Here is a 17,061-nt window from a genome sequence, read left to right as displayed (position 1 = left end):
GGCTGGATCTCACCCAGAGCAACACCTGGGTTTTGGTAGAGGGTGTCCCTGAAGAGTAAGATTTTATTTCGGACCTACAGAATTCAGCACCAGGGCCAGCTCAGTTTAGGCAGAACTGTAAAGACCCGCTGCGGATGGAAACGGCAAAGGAAAGATAACAACTGAGCAGGTAGAATGTCGCCACGAGTTCCCTCCAGCTGAAGCTCACCATGGAAGAGCATAGGACATATTTTCAACAGCTGATTTGAAAGGCCTGCCTGGGCACTGTCTCCTGTAGTGGCTGTCCAATGTAAGCGTCCCCCATGAGAGAGGTGCAGGTTGCCTGCCTGACGCAGACATCTGTTCCTCGCTGGGATTGTGAGAGCTGAACCTTCTGGGAGGCAGGTGGCGCAGGGCCTGGCTATGGGCTCCTCTGCCTACAGCTGGATCAAGTGACACCTATGCTGTCGGCCAACGGTTCCCACGGAGGGAAACGGAGCACCATGTTCAGAAAGCTCCATTCCATCTTCCACCACGGCCCGCAGGGGAAGGCAGCCGCCGAGGGCCCCTACTACGCGGGAGCCAGCCCCACTGTCAGGCTGATTCGTAGTAGCTCCATGTATGTGGTTGGGGACCACTTCGAGAAGTCCAGCGAGTCCTTGAAAAAGTACAGAAGCACCCACAGCATGGACACCAGCCTGCACTACCTGCAGCAGGAGGACCGTGCCTGGATGTACTCGCGTACCCAGGACTGCCTGCAATATCTTCAAGAGCTGCTGGCCCTGCGCAAGAAATATCTCAGCACCCTGAGTGACCTGAGGCCCCGGCGCATGCAGGGCGCTGGCTCCACCTCCTCCAAGTCCTCCAAGGGAGCGCAAAAGACCCCAGGAGAAGGCAAAGTAAGTGTGGGTCAGGCTGGCTGCAAACCATGGTTCTTCCCAGAGTCCTGGGACACTTGTCAGAAGCCATCACTCCTGAATGGGTCTGACAGGTTCCAGGATTGGCTACAGCCCCCAGACTTCCCAGGTTCCTGGGCTTGGGGGAAGCTACTTTTTACTGCAGAGGAAATAGGGGACTGGATCCAGAGCAGGAGACAAGGGCATGGGCTTCAGAGCCACCCGTGTACTTGTGGTTGAACATATCACTTACTGCCTGACTTGATAGATGGGTGATGCCTGCATGGCTTTTGGGGGACAGCAGCAATGATTACTCTTAAAACAGCTGCTGTTACCACATCTGAAAGGCCTCAAACCAGATCCAAGGATGAGAGCAAGGAAAGAAACCTCTTGTGTTTGTTGTCCTGTTGATGTTTACTGAGAGGTTTTGCAGATGCCACCTTCCTTTTCTTTTGTAGCGCTTGGCTATACCGGATCTTCTGCTTCAGAAGGGCAAAGTGAGGTTCAGGGACCCACCTCTATCCGCCAGGACAGTTACCCGTTTATTCATTTTCTTGTCCGACTTCATGCCAAGTGTTTCTCTATGTGGCCTAGGATGGTCCTGAACTTGAGGTCTTCCCACCTGGGCCCCCTGAAGGCTAGGGCTGGAAGTCAGTGCCACCATGCTGCCATGCCACCATGCTACTATTTCCCACTGTGTTTCCTTATTTATTGTACCTGTCAGGTTCGAGTGTCATCTGCTGCAAATTTCTAGCAAATGTTTTCCTGATGGCAAGACGTAAGTGTTCAGAGCAGACTCCACTCTCTCCCCAGAGTGTCCTGCAGGCTCCTCAAGGTCCATTAATGTTGAATGGCTGATTGGACTGCTATCAAGTCTCTAGGGCTTGGCTTAGCTAACAGGTTTCAACCGTTTGCATTTAATATTAGGTGAAAATGGGTTCAATAATCATTTGAACTGTAAAAGTGGGTCAGCATTGAGCCCCGAAGAGGGCCTCCTCATCTAGGGTCAAGGTGCTGAGGCCTGTGCCAGCAGGTTATGGGTTTTGAGATAGTTTCTTTTACTGGAACTGGCGTTGGTGACAAAGGGGGCTGCAGGGCTCTGGGCTCCCTTCCAGCTTGGCTCTCTTGGGATTCCGGGTCTTGCTTAGCTGCTTACGGAGAACAGCTCTGTACTTCCCTGCAGATGAAGCCCTCTCTGTTAGGACACAGTTGGTTTCTTACGGTGCTGAGGATGGGGGTGGGCACACAGAAGCTCTAGCCCCGTGGAGCAGCTGTAATGCACATGGCCACCTGCCATGTGTGACCTCCACAGGTTATCTGGCAGCTCAGTCCATAAACTTCTCTTTGGTTTCCCTGTACTTCAGAAGCAATTTGAGAACAGACATTGGTAAAGGAAAATGGACTTATTTACAGTTTGACCAGAACTGGAGATAGAAAACTTAGATTTTTTTCCCCCCTTTCCTGGAACAATGTTACAATTTTGTAGAAAAGACAATGTTATAATTTTATAGAAAGAAAGGCAGATGCTGATTTAGCTATGAGAAAGGCTGTCTAAACCATGTAAAATCTCTTCCGGGGAGGCAAGCCTCTCCCTTGGTGCCAGGGTTTCAGCCTGTTTTCCCTGTAGGCACTGGGCAATTGTAGTTCTTTGGGCCATTGTTTTAGGGTCCTTTACCTAAGAAGGGAGCATATAGAAAAGGTGCTGAAGAACAGACCAAAGTTTGAGTTTTTCCTCTTCTGAGTTTTCTGGGCCTGTTTTGGTGGCAAAGCTGTGGATGTGATGCCTGTGGAGTAGTGCCCCCTCACAGGTGCTGGGACCCAGTCCATCCTGCTGTACTCATGTTTGTTACCTCAGAAATGCCAGGAACACCCAGCCAGCAGCCACAGACCAGCCGCTGGCATCTTTGCCTTCAGCCTACACAAAGCCTCATGCTGGGTTAAAGTCCAGGATTGGGAAGTCCCAACAAATTCCAGTTGAAGAGAAAAGCAGTCGTGAAAGCAGAGGAGGAGATGTGTTCAGTGTGGCCCACATCAGGAAGAGGAACAAGCAGAGGAGTCCAGCTGTTCCCAGAGTCAAAGCCCGGGCTCTGGAAGGCATGATGAACAGTCTATCCCAATACACCAACTAAAGAGACAAGGACCGGCGAAAAGAGGAGGAAGGAGGGGCAATAAATTTGGCTGCAGTGAGAAGAGGAAGAGAAAAATAGGTACAAGCACCCCCTTTTCTTGGTTTCAAGGCAGGTTATCAGGCTATATAACCCAAATAAAGTGCGGGATTGGTACACAGGCAGTAATGAGTTCGGTGGGAGGAAAGTCAAATATGCCTCTAGACTCAATAAACAGGTGAGCAGGAGCACTAAAATCCATGTAGAGTGTAAGAAGAATGCGCGCGCGCACGCGCGCGCACACACACACACACACACACACACACACACACAGAGAGTATATGCCTCCCAAAGAACTGATTTTAAAAAATATGAAAGGAAACATTATTCAACTAGGAGATTTGGCCACCTGCTGCAAGGGGAGAGAAATTGAACTCCATATCTGCAAAAAAGAAATCAGCTTTATATGCATTAAAACCATAAAGAGCTGGGTAATGGTGGTGCACGTCTTTAATCATAGCACTAAGGAGGCAGAGAGACAGATTTCTGAGTTCGAGTTATTCATCTTCAGGACACTGGCATGAGTTTAGGCTTAGTACCGGACAAGCAGGATGTGCAGGAAAGCAGTCCTGGGCAGGGTGTGCTCCCCTCATTACTGACCCATCACGGGCTTGCCTCAGCTCTGTCCTGCGGGGTGGCCTTGAAAAGTGGTCAGCACCATGGGCTCTCTTTCTTGGAGGTAAGTTCCTTCTCTGGAAGCAGAGTTTCAGTCTTTCCCTGCTGCAAGTGTGAGATCCCTGGGGGAATTTTAATTCTCGTGTGTGTGTGTGTGTGTGTGTGTGTGTGTGTGTGTGTGTGTAGGTTAGAGGTCAACTTCAGATATTATTGCTCATGAGCCATACCTTAGATTTGGGGACAGCATTTCTCTCTAGGATCTGGGGCTCACTGACTAGGCTGGGCTGGCTGGTCAGCAAACCCCCAGGACCCAGCTCCCAGGCACTGGGATTGTAAGTGCACTTTTTATGCGGGTGGTGGGAACTGAACTCAGGTCCTCATGCTTGTGTGGCAAATATGTTATTGACTGATCTAGTTCCCTAGCCTTGATATTTTTTTTTTTTTTAGCCCTTTGGAAACCATTGTGATGCCATAATCTGATGGCACACGTCTCTCTAAAATGTCTCCTCTGCTGTCGGGACAGTACTCTTCTTTGTTTTCAGACCTCAGTTTTGAGAGATCTGGGGTGATATGCTGGGTTTGTGAAAATCTCCGAAATACTTTTATTACAAAAAAAAAAAAAAAAAAAAAAATCAGTGGTGGAGCACACCTGTAATCTCAGCACTCAGGAGGCAGAGCCAGGTGGATCTCTGTGAGTTCGAGGCCAGCCTGGGCTACCAAGTGAGTTCCAGGAAAGGCACAAACCTACACAGGGAAACCCTGTCTTGAAAAAACAACAACAACAAAAAACCAAAACAACAACAACAACAACAAAAACCATCACAAGTAGCATTGGAGGGGCCAAAGTCAGAGCACATGTGACCATGTGGCCATGTGGCCATGTGACTATGTGACCATGTGGCCATGTGACCATGAGTAAGCGCCACAAAGCTGTGACTTTTCAGCTTGAGCTGATTTTGGAAAGGCTTCTGTAAGTGATTCCATCCCTGCTGTTGTTTTGAGACAGGTTCTTCCTATGAAATCCTGGCTGTTCTCAAACTCAAGACACCCCCTGCTTCAGCCTCTCATTGAAAGGCAGGTACCCCCTGTCCAGTGTGACTTCATTCAGAGCTGATAACTCCCCTTCTTGCTTCTGAGCAATTTTCTTTGAAGACATTGATGATTAGCAGCTGGTTCGATATCAACTTTCCTTCATTACTGTGGGACAATATCTGGCCCAGATGGCCTGATATGGTCCCATATCATGAGGGACAAGTAACAAAGGCCAAGGAGTTAGTGCCAATAAAACCCTTTATGGGTAAATTTTAAGCAACTAAGTTGTATAAAAGTGATGGCTTTTAAGCCAAACCTACTCTTGAATTTTATGCCATCTGTCCTGTGGGTGATAACCTAATATCTTAGAGGGATAATTTGTCCAGGGTCCTTAGTTAGAAACTACTTCTGCAGGACATTAACCAGCAATGGCCACAGAGTTACATAAGATGAATTTAAAACACAGCCAATAAAAAAAGTACTTAAAGAAAACTAGTTTGTGGGGCTGGGAAGATGGTACAGAGTTTAAGAATGCATGCTGCTCTTCCGGAGGACCCAAGCAGATGTCCCAGACTGAGTAATTTACAACCACATGGAATTCCAGCTCCAAGGACTCAAGTGACTTCTCTGGCCTCCGTAAGCACACAGGTGACATTCACTCACACATCCATGCACACATACACATAAAAAAATAATATAAATAAATCTTAAAAAGAAAACTAAAAGAGAAAGTCTGAAAAATCCAGTACTTGCTGATAGATGTACTTTATGACCAATGTCATTGCCTTTTAATTATTAAACATGCCCAATGTTAGGGATTATCTAGTTCTCATTGCCTAAAGGGCTATTTTATGACACAATTAGAAACTTCCCTGGGAAAAGTTAGTTCCGCTAACAATTCTAGTTTGGAAGACACCGGTTTGGGAAAATGTTCTCTGAGTTGGTTTGAATGAGAAAGACCCCTATAGGCTTATATATTGGAAAGCTTTGTCTCCACTCAGTGGAAGTGTTTGGGAAAGGTTAGAAGATGTGGCCTTTTCTGGAGGAGGTGTGTCACTATTAGGGTGGGCTTTGAAGTTCACAATTCCATGCCATTCCCAGTTAATTCGCTCACTCTGCCCCGCTATTTGTGTATGAGAATGTAAAGTCACAGCTACTGATTCAGCACCATGCCTGTCAGCCTGCTGCCATGTCCCCTGCCATAATGGTCATGGATTCTAACCTTCTGAAACTGTAACCAAGGCCCCAATAAACTCTTTCATAAGTAGCCTTAGTCATGGTGTCTTATCACTGCAAGAAGAAAGTAACTCAGGCATTCTCCCAAGCATTGCATCTTAGAAGGCTTATGTAATGCAGATGGAACATGCATTTAACTTGTGCTTTCTTTTTTACCCTAGACATAGAGAGTTAAGTTCTAGTAGTGCATTAAATTGTGTGTGTATGTGTTGTGTGTGTGTTTGCGTGTGTGGTATGTGCACAGGGATGTGTGAATATTGAGTGTGTGGGTGCTCACCTAGAGCAGGGTGATGAATAGCCTTCTCTATTGCTCTCTACATTACTGCCTTAAGGCAGAGTCTCCCACTGAGCTGTTTTGGCTTGGCCAGTGTCTCTTGGGATCCACCTAGTTTGAGGTAGGTGAAGAGATTCCAGTTGTCATGCATGTTCAAGAAGCACTTTCTCCACTGAGCTGTCTCCCAGCCCCAGGGCATTACAATGTGACCTTGTGAAATCCTTTAGATAGTTATTCTGAAATATCTTTTATAATTTCTATAAAATAACATAATTGCCATAAACAGATATTCCCTAGTGCACAAGTGTGTGTGGTAGCCCCATTAAACTAGGCTAGGAAATCTTTAAAATCATTTCAGCCTAAACAGAAATTTAAATGAGCTCTGATTCTTTTTAAAAGAAAACTTGGAAAAACAAGGATAAAAAACATAAAATTTTTATCTTTTCATGTTAGCCCTTTTAAAATTTTACCAAAAGTAGATTGGTAATCTAAGAAACACTGATTGTTTTGGACACAAAACATTTTAAAAACTTTACTAAAAAGATTTTGTAGACAGACAGCATTTTGTTTATGGTTAACCTAATTACATACAAGTCTTTTAAGATTTACTTTTCTCATAGACTTATATCTATATTCCAGACAAAGTATAGCTGGTATTTATTAATACAATCATTGAATGATCATCAAATTTATACCTAAAAAGTCATTAAAATATGAACAAAATTTCTAATAACATTTTATCGTATTATGCCAGAGGATTACATATACAGCACTGTATTGCGTATATTACAAGAGCATTTTCTGTTACAAATATAGGTATCTAATGACCCAACACAAAGACTCTAAACCTATCATTACCTTTTTATGAGTGATGTTTGCTCTAGCTTGATAAGTCTATAATGTACATACTGCTAAACTGAATGAGCAAATACCTAATTTCTTGACATTATTTACAACACAGTGCACTATCTGCTACCAATGACTTGGCACTGAGTGACAGCTTAGTCATTCCAGTTGAGAAATTCTTCCATCACAACATGAAAAAAACATATGTATGCTTCATGTGGAGCAAAGCTCAGAAACTTCGTACAAGTGTCTCTATGTACAGTTCAGTCCTTTACTTTTTTCTCTCTTAAATTTATACTTGAAATTTACCAAGTAAAAGTCTGCTTAAAACTCTTCTGGACACTTAACATTAGCATATTTTAATTAACTAATTACCCTGTAAATAATTAATTAGTCTTGAAATGCATGGGAGCAGGCTTTATAACAAGCTATCGCCTATTATGTACAGAATAAGGTTGCTCAGCTTCTGAATGTTAGTTAGTAGAGATTGTGGTCCTCCTGATGTGGGTGCAGGGAGCCGAACTCTGGTCCTCTGGATGAGCAGTACCTGCTCACATACAGAGTCATCACTCCAGTGTCTACAGTCAACTTTTGAATTCCTCTATTTCAGCTAACCACTTTTTCAAAGAGAGAGAAAAAAAGATGGGGAGGGGGGTGAGGGAGAGAGAGCCCAATGATAGGCAAATCAGAGAGTGGATTTAACATTAATGTAGTACAAATATTGTCCCCCAAACCTTCATATTCCTATATATTTTAAAGTAGCTGTGCCAAGAACAGAGATGCTAGCACGCTAGCACGCAATAAGTTAAAAAAAAAAAACAAAAAAACAATCAATGCAAAAATGAAGCGGGCAGAGGTTTGGCAGTCAGGTCTTTGCAGGATCTCTAGGACGGGTGCTTTGCTAGCTCTGTTTCACATGCAGAATGACATGTGAAAACAATGACTAATCTAGTGTGTGTTGTTAGATGAAATCATCACATGTGTGAGAAAGGCCAGGCAAGCAGAATTCTTACGGATGGCAAGCCTGTGCTGACAATATTTGCCCTGGTTACACAAGTGCTTCAATAGCTCAAAGCAGCCTCTTCACTAAAAAGGAAGGCAAAGCCTAAGGTGGTTCCTTGCTAAGTGGAGAGCTTCCCGAGAGCCAGACTTCAGGGCAAGGTCAAGCCCTCTTTTCTCTGCTTTACCAAACACAAGCAGGAAGCAGTTGATGCCCACTGAACTGGAAAGGTAAACTCCTTGGACTAGCATGGTCCTAGGGACTATGTGGGGAAGCTCAACCCTCCTTCCCATCCAGGGCCAACCTGCTGTGAATGACTGACACCTCAATGTGTCTTTTCTCATGGCTTGGCCAAAATTGTTACCAGAGATTTTAGAGTCAAAGCCTGGTCTCTGGCAGCCCTAACAAGCCAGGCTCGGCTTCCCATCCTCAACAGACCAATTAAGAGGCAAGGGATGTGAAAAGCAGAGAAAGATATACTCAGTGGTGGCCACAGGGGGAAGAGGAGCAGATAAAGAGGTAACACCTAAGACCACTTTGGGAGCTCAGCAAAACATTTGAGCAGAGGGCAGGACACAAAGCAGCACAGTCCCCATCAAAGTGTGGTCCCACCCGTCACTGACCCATCGTTGCTGGGTTCTAGTCTGTCTTGATCTGATAAGTTGTCAGAACTGTGTGAAATCTTTTCCTGAGGAGCAAGGTCCTCCTCCAGCATCAGGAGTCAACCTTTCTCTCTCTCCAGCAGGAGAACCCAAGGAAGTTTCAATTTCCAGGGGCCCACTGTTTCAGTAGTCTCACAGTGAAGGGAGGGGCCCAAGTTTTAGATTCTATAATGTCTTCGCTCTTGACAGGGTGGCTACAATCAGGCTTTGTTGCAGCTATAATTGGTTAAGATAAAGCCATGTGTGTGAAGTGATCCCTTTTCTATGGTTGCTGTCCTTGTAAGGGGCTTGTGACATCTAGCTGCAGAGACTGGGGAGAGCCACAGAGAGAATGAGGCCATGTGGCTGCAAACCAAGGCCTGCTGGGAGTTATGAGAATGGCTGAGAGCTAATCCCCTCCCAACACTGTTGGAGGTAGCATGACCCTTTCCACACTTTAGCCCTAGGCTTCAGACCTTCAGAACTGGAAGACAATGTATTTGCTCCACATCATCCTTGCTCATGACAGTTTTAGGCATGCACAAACTCCTCTACAGAATTAGCTTCATTTTCTCTTCTCCCGCATTAGCATAAATTCACTTCATTACTATTTTGCTTATTCATTTATTTGTGTGGATGGATGGATGGGTACACATGCCATGACCCACAGGTGGAGAACAGAGGCCAACTTGTGGTCATTGGTTCTTGCCTTCCAACAAATGGACTCTAGGGTTCTATCTCAGATGGTCAGGGTTGGCAGCAAGCGCCTTTACCCTCTGAGCCATCTCACCAGCCCTGCACCTCTGTTCTAACACATCTTCTTGTGCCTTTCTCAACTGTGTTTCCCCTGGATGGACTGTAGCAAGACTCAGGTGGACTTGAAGAAAACCAGTATCTTTTTCTTTTCTCTTTCTCTGGACTAGCAGTAGACACTGTTGGACACTTGTGGACATTTATAAATTTGAAAGGTCTGGCATCTTTTGTGAGTGCTGGCTTTCCCAAGTGAGGCACACTTCCTGTAATCCCAGGGTGCTGTGGCAGTCCCACATCGCTCCCCAAATGCTAGCCCTTGGCTTGGCCCCAGAGCCTGGATGTCACCGTCTTTTCCTCTTTGCTTTAGATATACAGGCAGTTTACCCAAGTCTGTAACCATTTTCTTTTTTTTTAAAGAAGTAAATTTATTTCTGCTCCTTGCTTGGTACTCGGGTGTTTCTGTAGTACTCTTCTCTTCCCGTTCTATTTTATGTTTACATACTGGTCATGATACACAGCCTGATTGCAAAGTACACCATTGGATCAAGACTTTTACAGTGTCCTGCTCTGGAGTAAGGTGTGTTACTAGGCCTCCCTGAAATATTAGTGTAATTAAGGCATGAAGCACCTAGGTGCCATGGGTTTGCTATCCCAGCTCTCTGGAGAAACCCTGAGCATGCAAGGCCTCCCATGGGAGGAAAGAGAACAAACCGGAAGGGAGGTGAAAGAAACACAGTTTGGCTCAGATCAGAGCCATCTCTGCCCCTGGGCAACTGACTTGTGAGACTAACCAATCACGGAGTAGGACAGTAGAAACCCGGCCCTAGGGCCCAGGACCAGGGAAAGAAACACAGCCTGCGTTTGGGACCTGAGCCACAGAAATGAACACTTTATCCCTAAACCCAGAACCAAGGAAATATGCCCTGATTCTGAAACTAGTGCCAAAATAACACTCTTGGTCCCTAGAATCAGTCAGTGAAAGAAATATGCCCTGGCCTTAGAAGTAGTGTCGAAAAGCCAAGAAAGGCCAGTGAAAAAAACACAGTTTGGCCCTGAAATCAGGGCCATCTCTATCCCTAGCCCACAAAACTGGCCAATCTCTGGGCAGGAAAAACAAACCAATCACAGGTTGACTCTGACCCTAGGACATCCTATATAAATTGCCCTACCTGGTCAGTTTTGAGCTGTTCTCTCCACCCTGGTAGAGGCAGCTATTCTCCTGGACTCCTCCTTCCCAAAAAAATCTTTTTCTCAAAAGAGTTTTGGGTGTGAAGACCTTCATTCACTGGTGCATAGAAGAACCTTGCTGGGACATCCCATAGTGGATTGAGCAAGGGGGAGCTGAACAGAAGAACCTTGCTGGGACATCCCATAGTGGATTGAACAAGGGGGTGCTGAACAGAAGATCCTGAGACATTTCTCAGTGGATGGAGCAAGAGAGAGCTGAAAAGCAACACTTTTCTCCTGCGCTGGAAGAGATTGCTACATTTTTGCAATTTCTTAGGTTGGAGAAGCAGAGCTCTGCCAGGAAGCCCCATTAAGTGGGGGCTGAGCAAAGCTCAGCTCTAGCAGCTCTCCAGGAGAGGAGCAGGATTGCTATATCCTGCAGGGAGACCATCCACCATCATACCAGGTATTGCCTGACTTTCCCGAACAGTCAGGATACCCTTCCCTGCTGAAGCAGTTCCAGGCCTGACTTTCCTTAGAAGTCAGAAAATCTTCCCTCCGTGCCTGAACTGTCTCCTAGCAGTTCCAGCTGTCAGAGCTGCGCTAAACAGTTCCAGGTGTCCAGGACACCTTCAGGGTAGAGCTGTTGCTCTGAGCAGTTTGAGGTATCCAGGATACCTTGCCTTCCAGGGCTGAACTGTCTCTTAAGCAGTTCAAGGTGTTGCCTGACTCCCCAGGTAGTCAGGACACCTTTCCCCAGAGCTGTTGCAACAAATTTACATGCATTGTTGGTGCTGAAACCTGGGACCAAACACACAGAATTACAACCAATTTACTTACAATTTCCATATGTGTTTATCCAATACATTGTGCAAAGCACCTGAGATGAACTGCAGAGTTATAAAGGGGCAGCAGAGGCTGGGAAATTAGGAAAGAAACAACATTCACATAAAAACATGTGCTACCATTGAGCTAATCCAGATGCTACAGTGATTTTCAGCTTTTCATGGGTACTTGTTGGTAAGCAAAGATACAAAGAAGATCTGGACTTGTTCAAAATTCTGTCGATATGAAAAGAACCAGACCCAATTAGGGAAGTGAGATTTTTGCCCCCCCCAACTTTGAATTTCAATCTTTCTTATATGGTACTTGATATAGGGACCCATGAGTCATGTGATTGACAATGTCTTTAGTAATGTTTTAGGAATCATGTATTAATCATTTATTAGCATGTTCATCAAGAGCACTCTATTCGTCAGTAACTGTCCTGTGCACTGGTACATGAGATGATGTTCTCATGTGGAGGATGAGGAGTGTGTGTGTGTGTGTGTGTGTGTGTGTGTGTGTGTAATAAAAATGTTGGGGGAAAATTCTCTGAGCAGCCAGGTGGGTGTGCTGCACCCTTTAATCCAGCATGGAGGAGGCTGAAGCAGGAGGACTGTCAATAACCAGCCTGGGCTTTAGGGTGAGCCCCAGGCTGGCTTGGGCTACACCAAAAGTCTTTGGCTCAATGACAAAGAAGCAAATGAAGACCTCCGAAGACATGCTCTCCCTAAGGACAGTGACCCTCCATCTTGCTGTCTTGCTGTTTCTTTTGCTGTCACCCCACATCAAAGAAGACGAGGAAGCCCAGCTTCCTCTGTGGCTTGCTCTGGGCCCCTCCTCAGACTTAGGCTTAGGCTTTGGGGACCCTCTTCTTGTTGCTTTCTCCAGGCTGTATCCCTCTCCTGCTGTGGATGCTCTGAGCTGTTTCACGTCTTTCTTTACTGGTAATCATTCCTTGACCCCACTTGGCTTAAAAACTAGCTATCATTCATAACTACAAAGCTCATCCTTTTGAAATGTCCAAGTCAGTGACGTTGAGATACTGCAAGCTATGTAACTCTAACTGCCATCTAGTTGAACATTTTCACCTTCCATTTCAGCTGTGTGTGTGGTAGAATAAAGATAAGATGCAGTTAATCATTTTCAACGCAGCACTTCAGAGTCCCTAAGTGACTGCTTTTTAGTGTCCTCAAACTATAGGTAATATGTGCATTCCAGCCAACAACTCTTTAAGAAGCCATTTTCTGCTGGGCGGTGGTGGTGCATAGCTTTAATCGCAGCACTCAGGAGGCAGAGGCCAGCCTGGTCTACAGAGCAAGATCCAGGAAAGGCGCAAAGCTACACAGAGAAACCCTGACTCAAAAAACAAAAAACAGAAAAAAGTCATTTTCTTTGAATGATTTTATATCTTTTTTTAATGGGGCTGGGGAAAAGGCTCAATGGGTAAGAGCCTCTGCAAGCATGAGGACCTGAGTTCAATCCCAGGCTGGCTGACCCCTCTGGAGACCCCAGTGTGGGCTGATTGTTATTCAAGTCAGGTTTCCTGTTCACCCATCTCTGTCAAACGAAAGCTCATTAATTCTCCCTTGGACCTTCTAGTGCTGAGCAGCTTGGGATGTGCATGAAGGAAGTAGCTACAAAATGCACACCTCTCCCTATCACCTGACTGAAGAAAGTCACCTGCTATCACAATGGTGTCAAGAACCCATTGAAGTGTGGAGAACTCTAACAGAGGTTGAGCACCTGCTGGATTACAGAGAGAGGCCACACAGGCAGCTGGGTTTTAATCAAGATGTATTTCTTCTGGCCATACTTAACTCTCAGGGTCAGTTCCCCACCAAGACTGCTCAGTCTCATAAGATATGATTTTAAAAAGGTATATTTGCTCTTTAGATGAAATTTATAGGACACAAGAAATATAAAAAAAATAATAACTTAAAATTCTATGATCTGAAATAATTATTATATGTTTAGATGTGTGTTTTGTCAATCATTTCTCCTGTGTGTTTTAGTTTGGGGTTGCAAACTAAAACAGATGGTACTTAGTTAAATTAGAATTTCTAGTAAATGATGGATGTGTTTTTATGTTTTGTTTCTGTTTGTCTGGTAGTTTTTGAAATGGAATCTTGATGTGTTGCCCAGGCTGGTCTTGAACTCCTAAGTGCAAATGATTTTTCTGCCTTACTCTATGGGTTATGACACCGTTTCAGGCCCGGCACTTACTTACATTTAAAATATTACTCATTGTGTGAAATTGAAATTTAGCTCCCATTCTGTATTTTTATTTGTTAAATCTGGCAACGTGTGTGTGTGTGTGTGTGTGTGTGTGTGTGTGTGTGTATGTGTGTGTGTTATGTATTAACAAGTTTATGTAAGCAACTGGATCTCATTAATAGTTTTTATAAGTAAAAGTAAAAACTAAATTATTATTAAAACTTACACATGTGTATATCTTATTCTGTGGTTTCTAAGACATCTTATTTATTTATGTTTCAGTTTTTTGAGTCAAGGTCTTAATTCTGGAGCTCAGACTAACCCAGAACTCATGACAATCCCCCTGCTTCAGCTTCCCAAGTGCTGAGGTTATGTAAGACTTTAAGACAGAGATTCCTTATGGGTCATGACTTATGGGTCAGAGGTGGATGGCCACTAGCTTTTGGGGTCTTCTCCACTTACATGATGCTATGAAATGAGTATTTGTCTTGATCTTGGTATGCCCAGAACGTGGGGGCCCCAAAAAGACCACCATGGAGACCAAATCTCATATGTAAAAGCAAAGAGCCTTTAGTTTCAAGCTCAGAGCTTGGACTCTCTGTTCCACACAGTGGTGAGAGCAGAGAGCCTGATACCCAGGCAGGGGAGGGTTGTCACAGCAGAGGTTAGGGTGAGGGGATTTCCTGGGTTCAGGACCCTGATTGGCTGACATCTTCTGGCTTTTCCTGGGTTCAGGTATTGCCTACCAGAAGCTGTGTCTGGGTTTCTAAGCCTGTCATGGCAGCTGTGTGGTCAAGCTTTTTTGCCTGACATCCCCTTTCTCTGTTTCTTGGCATTTATCATCTAAAATCATTAGGATCACCACTGAGCTGCCTTTGTGTGCTAATTGGTTGGTAGCATCAGGAAGGGGCTGGCTGCAGAAAAGACCAAGCAAGGTGAGAGCTTGGGACTTGCAGCCCTCTGGGCATGGGGAGAAGTTGACTTAGTTACTAGTGACCAATGGTTTAATCAACCATTATCTGTATAATAGACTTCCCATACAGCCCCGAAAAGCTTGGGTTCAGAAGTCTTCCTACCAACAAGTAGAACAAGTGGACTGGAGCACTCCCTAGGGGACATGGGAGCTGATTTCCCTGCTCAGAACAGCTTGCTTCATAGTAACAGCAGAATCACGGGAGCCACTGTCAAAAACTAACTGAACCCAAGGAGGAGATAGTGGGAACCCTGACTTATACCAGTCGGTTATGTTGAAACAAACAACGCTCACCTCACAGGAATGAAAGAGATGATTTATTCTGGAGCATATTTAAGTTCCCAGGAGCACACATTCGGGTCTTCCCAAATATAATGTTCTAATGTGGAAGCAGTCTTGTGTAGTTTTATAGTTACAGAATAAAGAAAGTCATAAACCAATTTAAAAACACATTGGCGGGTGTGCTAGAGAAACAGTCACACATGATGGAGGAATCTCTCTCCAGGGCCTCAGACACTGTCTGATGACCTTCTAGCCTTTGGGTTGGTAGGAGCTGGTGGGTCCACTAAGCTAAAAGAGTCCAAACATCTATTTTTTTTTTCACAGCATGTCGGCACTGACACAAAGGTAGGCTATTCAGGGGACTAAACTTAGCTTGAGATAAGGTACTTAACCTCTGGATCCACCACACGTCATCGCAGACACAGCTTCTTTCCAGGAATTCTCAGTCACAGTCAGAGGCACAGCTAGAGCAGAGATGAAACGGACATTCTGGGAACATAGCTTCGTCCCTGTGGCATCTGATACTAGCCTCAGGTAAAGAGCATCAGACCCACCTGGCCTGAGGTCTGAGGACCTGGCTGTTGCTGACTGGCTTTTTATGCTTTTCCTCTTACAGTGTTTAAATGTAGCAGACAACAGCAATAATTAGTCATTCTGGGGTTATTTCCTCTTTTTTTAATCTCTTTGTATTGATCTCCTCAGCTCTGCTGTCTACTTCATTTAGTTCTCATTCAGCCTGGGCAAGTTTATCCACTGGCTTATTTGTGGAGAACGTGGATGTGGATATGTGCCTGCCTGCATTCAAATACCAGTGACTATGTTCTCTGAGTTATTTAGACTATAGGTAGACCTTGTTTCATGAACTCTCATTAAAAACAAACAAACAAACAAACAAACAAACAAACAAACTAAAATCCCATTCAATTATGGGCACCTCTCTCTTTAAATACTATAGTGTTAAAAGACCAGATGTATATTGGAGCTGGGTGTTTGGGTGCACATCTTTAACCCCAGCATTCAAGAAGGAGAATCAGGCAGATCTTTGTGAGTTCCAGACCAGCCAGGGGCAAATAAGGAGACCCTGTCTAAAACAAAGGAAGAAAAGAAACACATTGCTTTTTGACATAGTCCTGATCCACCTGGGCATGGATGGCAGAAGGCAGGATGCTGTAGTTGGAGTTCTTGAAGCTTATCTTAAAGTCCTTTGATTAGATCACATTTTGTAGACGGTGTCCTACACCCTTGTGGTTGGCCAATGTCATCCCATGGAAGAGGTATGGATCTAGTGTAGAGTGGTATTGGGCATGACTCAAGGTCCACTCACACAAGGCAGAACACCAGCGTGGAAGAGCATGTCTAGCTCTGTCTGTGGCGACAAGGGTGAGGACTTCAACGAGGAGAGAACACAGGAACTGACTCTGACCATTGAGGTGGGGGTGGGTGGGGTAGGAGGTCAGGGATGGACAGGTCTCATGGAGTTTTCCTTGGCACTGGGTGCAGGTGGAGCACCTCTCTCCCCTTTCCTCTGGTTGCTGTTTACATGGGAAGTTCATTTGGAAAGACTCGAGTCTCCTGCAGATAATTACTGACAGAGAAAGCCCAGAAGAAAAGAAGCGGCCTCGGTACCAGTGGGACAGGCTGGTAGTAAATGCAGAAAAATGTTGGAAATTGCCTTCAGGGAGTGAGAAACTAAAGTGAGAAATATGATGGGGTTTGGTTCCGGAAAAGCACAAAAGATTCCCCCAAGGAAGAGAAATTCAAGCCTCCTGTTGATGAAGTACTAGGGCAGAGGAGCTTGGACAATGCTAAGCTGCTAAGCCTAGGGCAATGGGAGGTTTCCTGAGAAGCAAGTGAGTGCCCTCTGTTCTCTGGGATAGATCCCTTAGAGAGCGATTTTCTCCCCCAGTGGCTGGAGAAGGGGCTCTGAGCCTACACCAGGAAGCAAGCTCCATTACACCAGGCCTTTCTAAACAGTTAGGGTAGAGAGGAAACAATGGAGTCTGCCTGGAAATCCGAGCTCACTCAGCCTGTTGGTGACAGGCACCCCATCCTGCTGGTCACTTTTTTGCAAAGTAGGTTTTCCTGTAATAGCAGCTGGATCCCTCAATCCTCAGCCTCTGACCTTGTGAAAGGAAGAACTGTCCTAAGTGGGTCAGAGAGACT

General features: G+C 45.1%; 1 protein-coding gene across 1 annotated transcript in view; it reads left to right on the top strand.

Annotated features, from left to right (window-relative positions):
- Positions 1–482: 482 nt before the first annotated feature.
- Positions 483–17,061, top strand: part of C9H13orf42 (chromosome 9 C13orf42 homolog) — a 28,166-nt gene continuing 11,587 nt past the window's right edge. Inside the window, exons 1-2 of the mRNA XM_036198513.1 lie at positions 483–882; positions 2,584–2,594. Of these exons, the coding sequence (XP_036054406.1) occupies positions 483–882; positions 2,584–2,594 (411 nt within the window). The remainder of the gene's footprint in view (positions 883–2,583; positions 2,595–17,061) is intronic.

This window comes from Onychomys torridus, chromosome 9 (assembly GCF_903995425.1).
Source record: "Onychomys torridus chromosome 9, mOncTor1.1, whole genome shotgun sequence".
NCBI classification, from domain to species: domain Eukaryota; kingdom Metazoa; phylum Chordata; class Mammalia; order Rodentia; family Cricetidae; genus Onychomys; species Onychomys torridus.
This window is presented reverse-complemented; position numbering and strand designations above follow the sequence as displayed.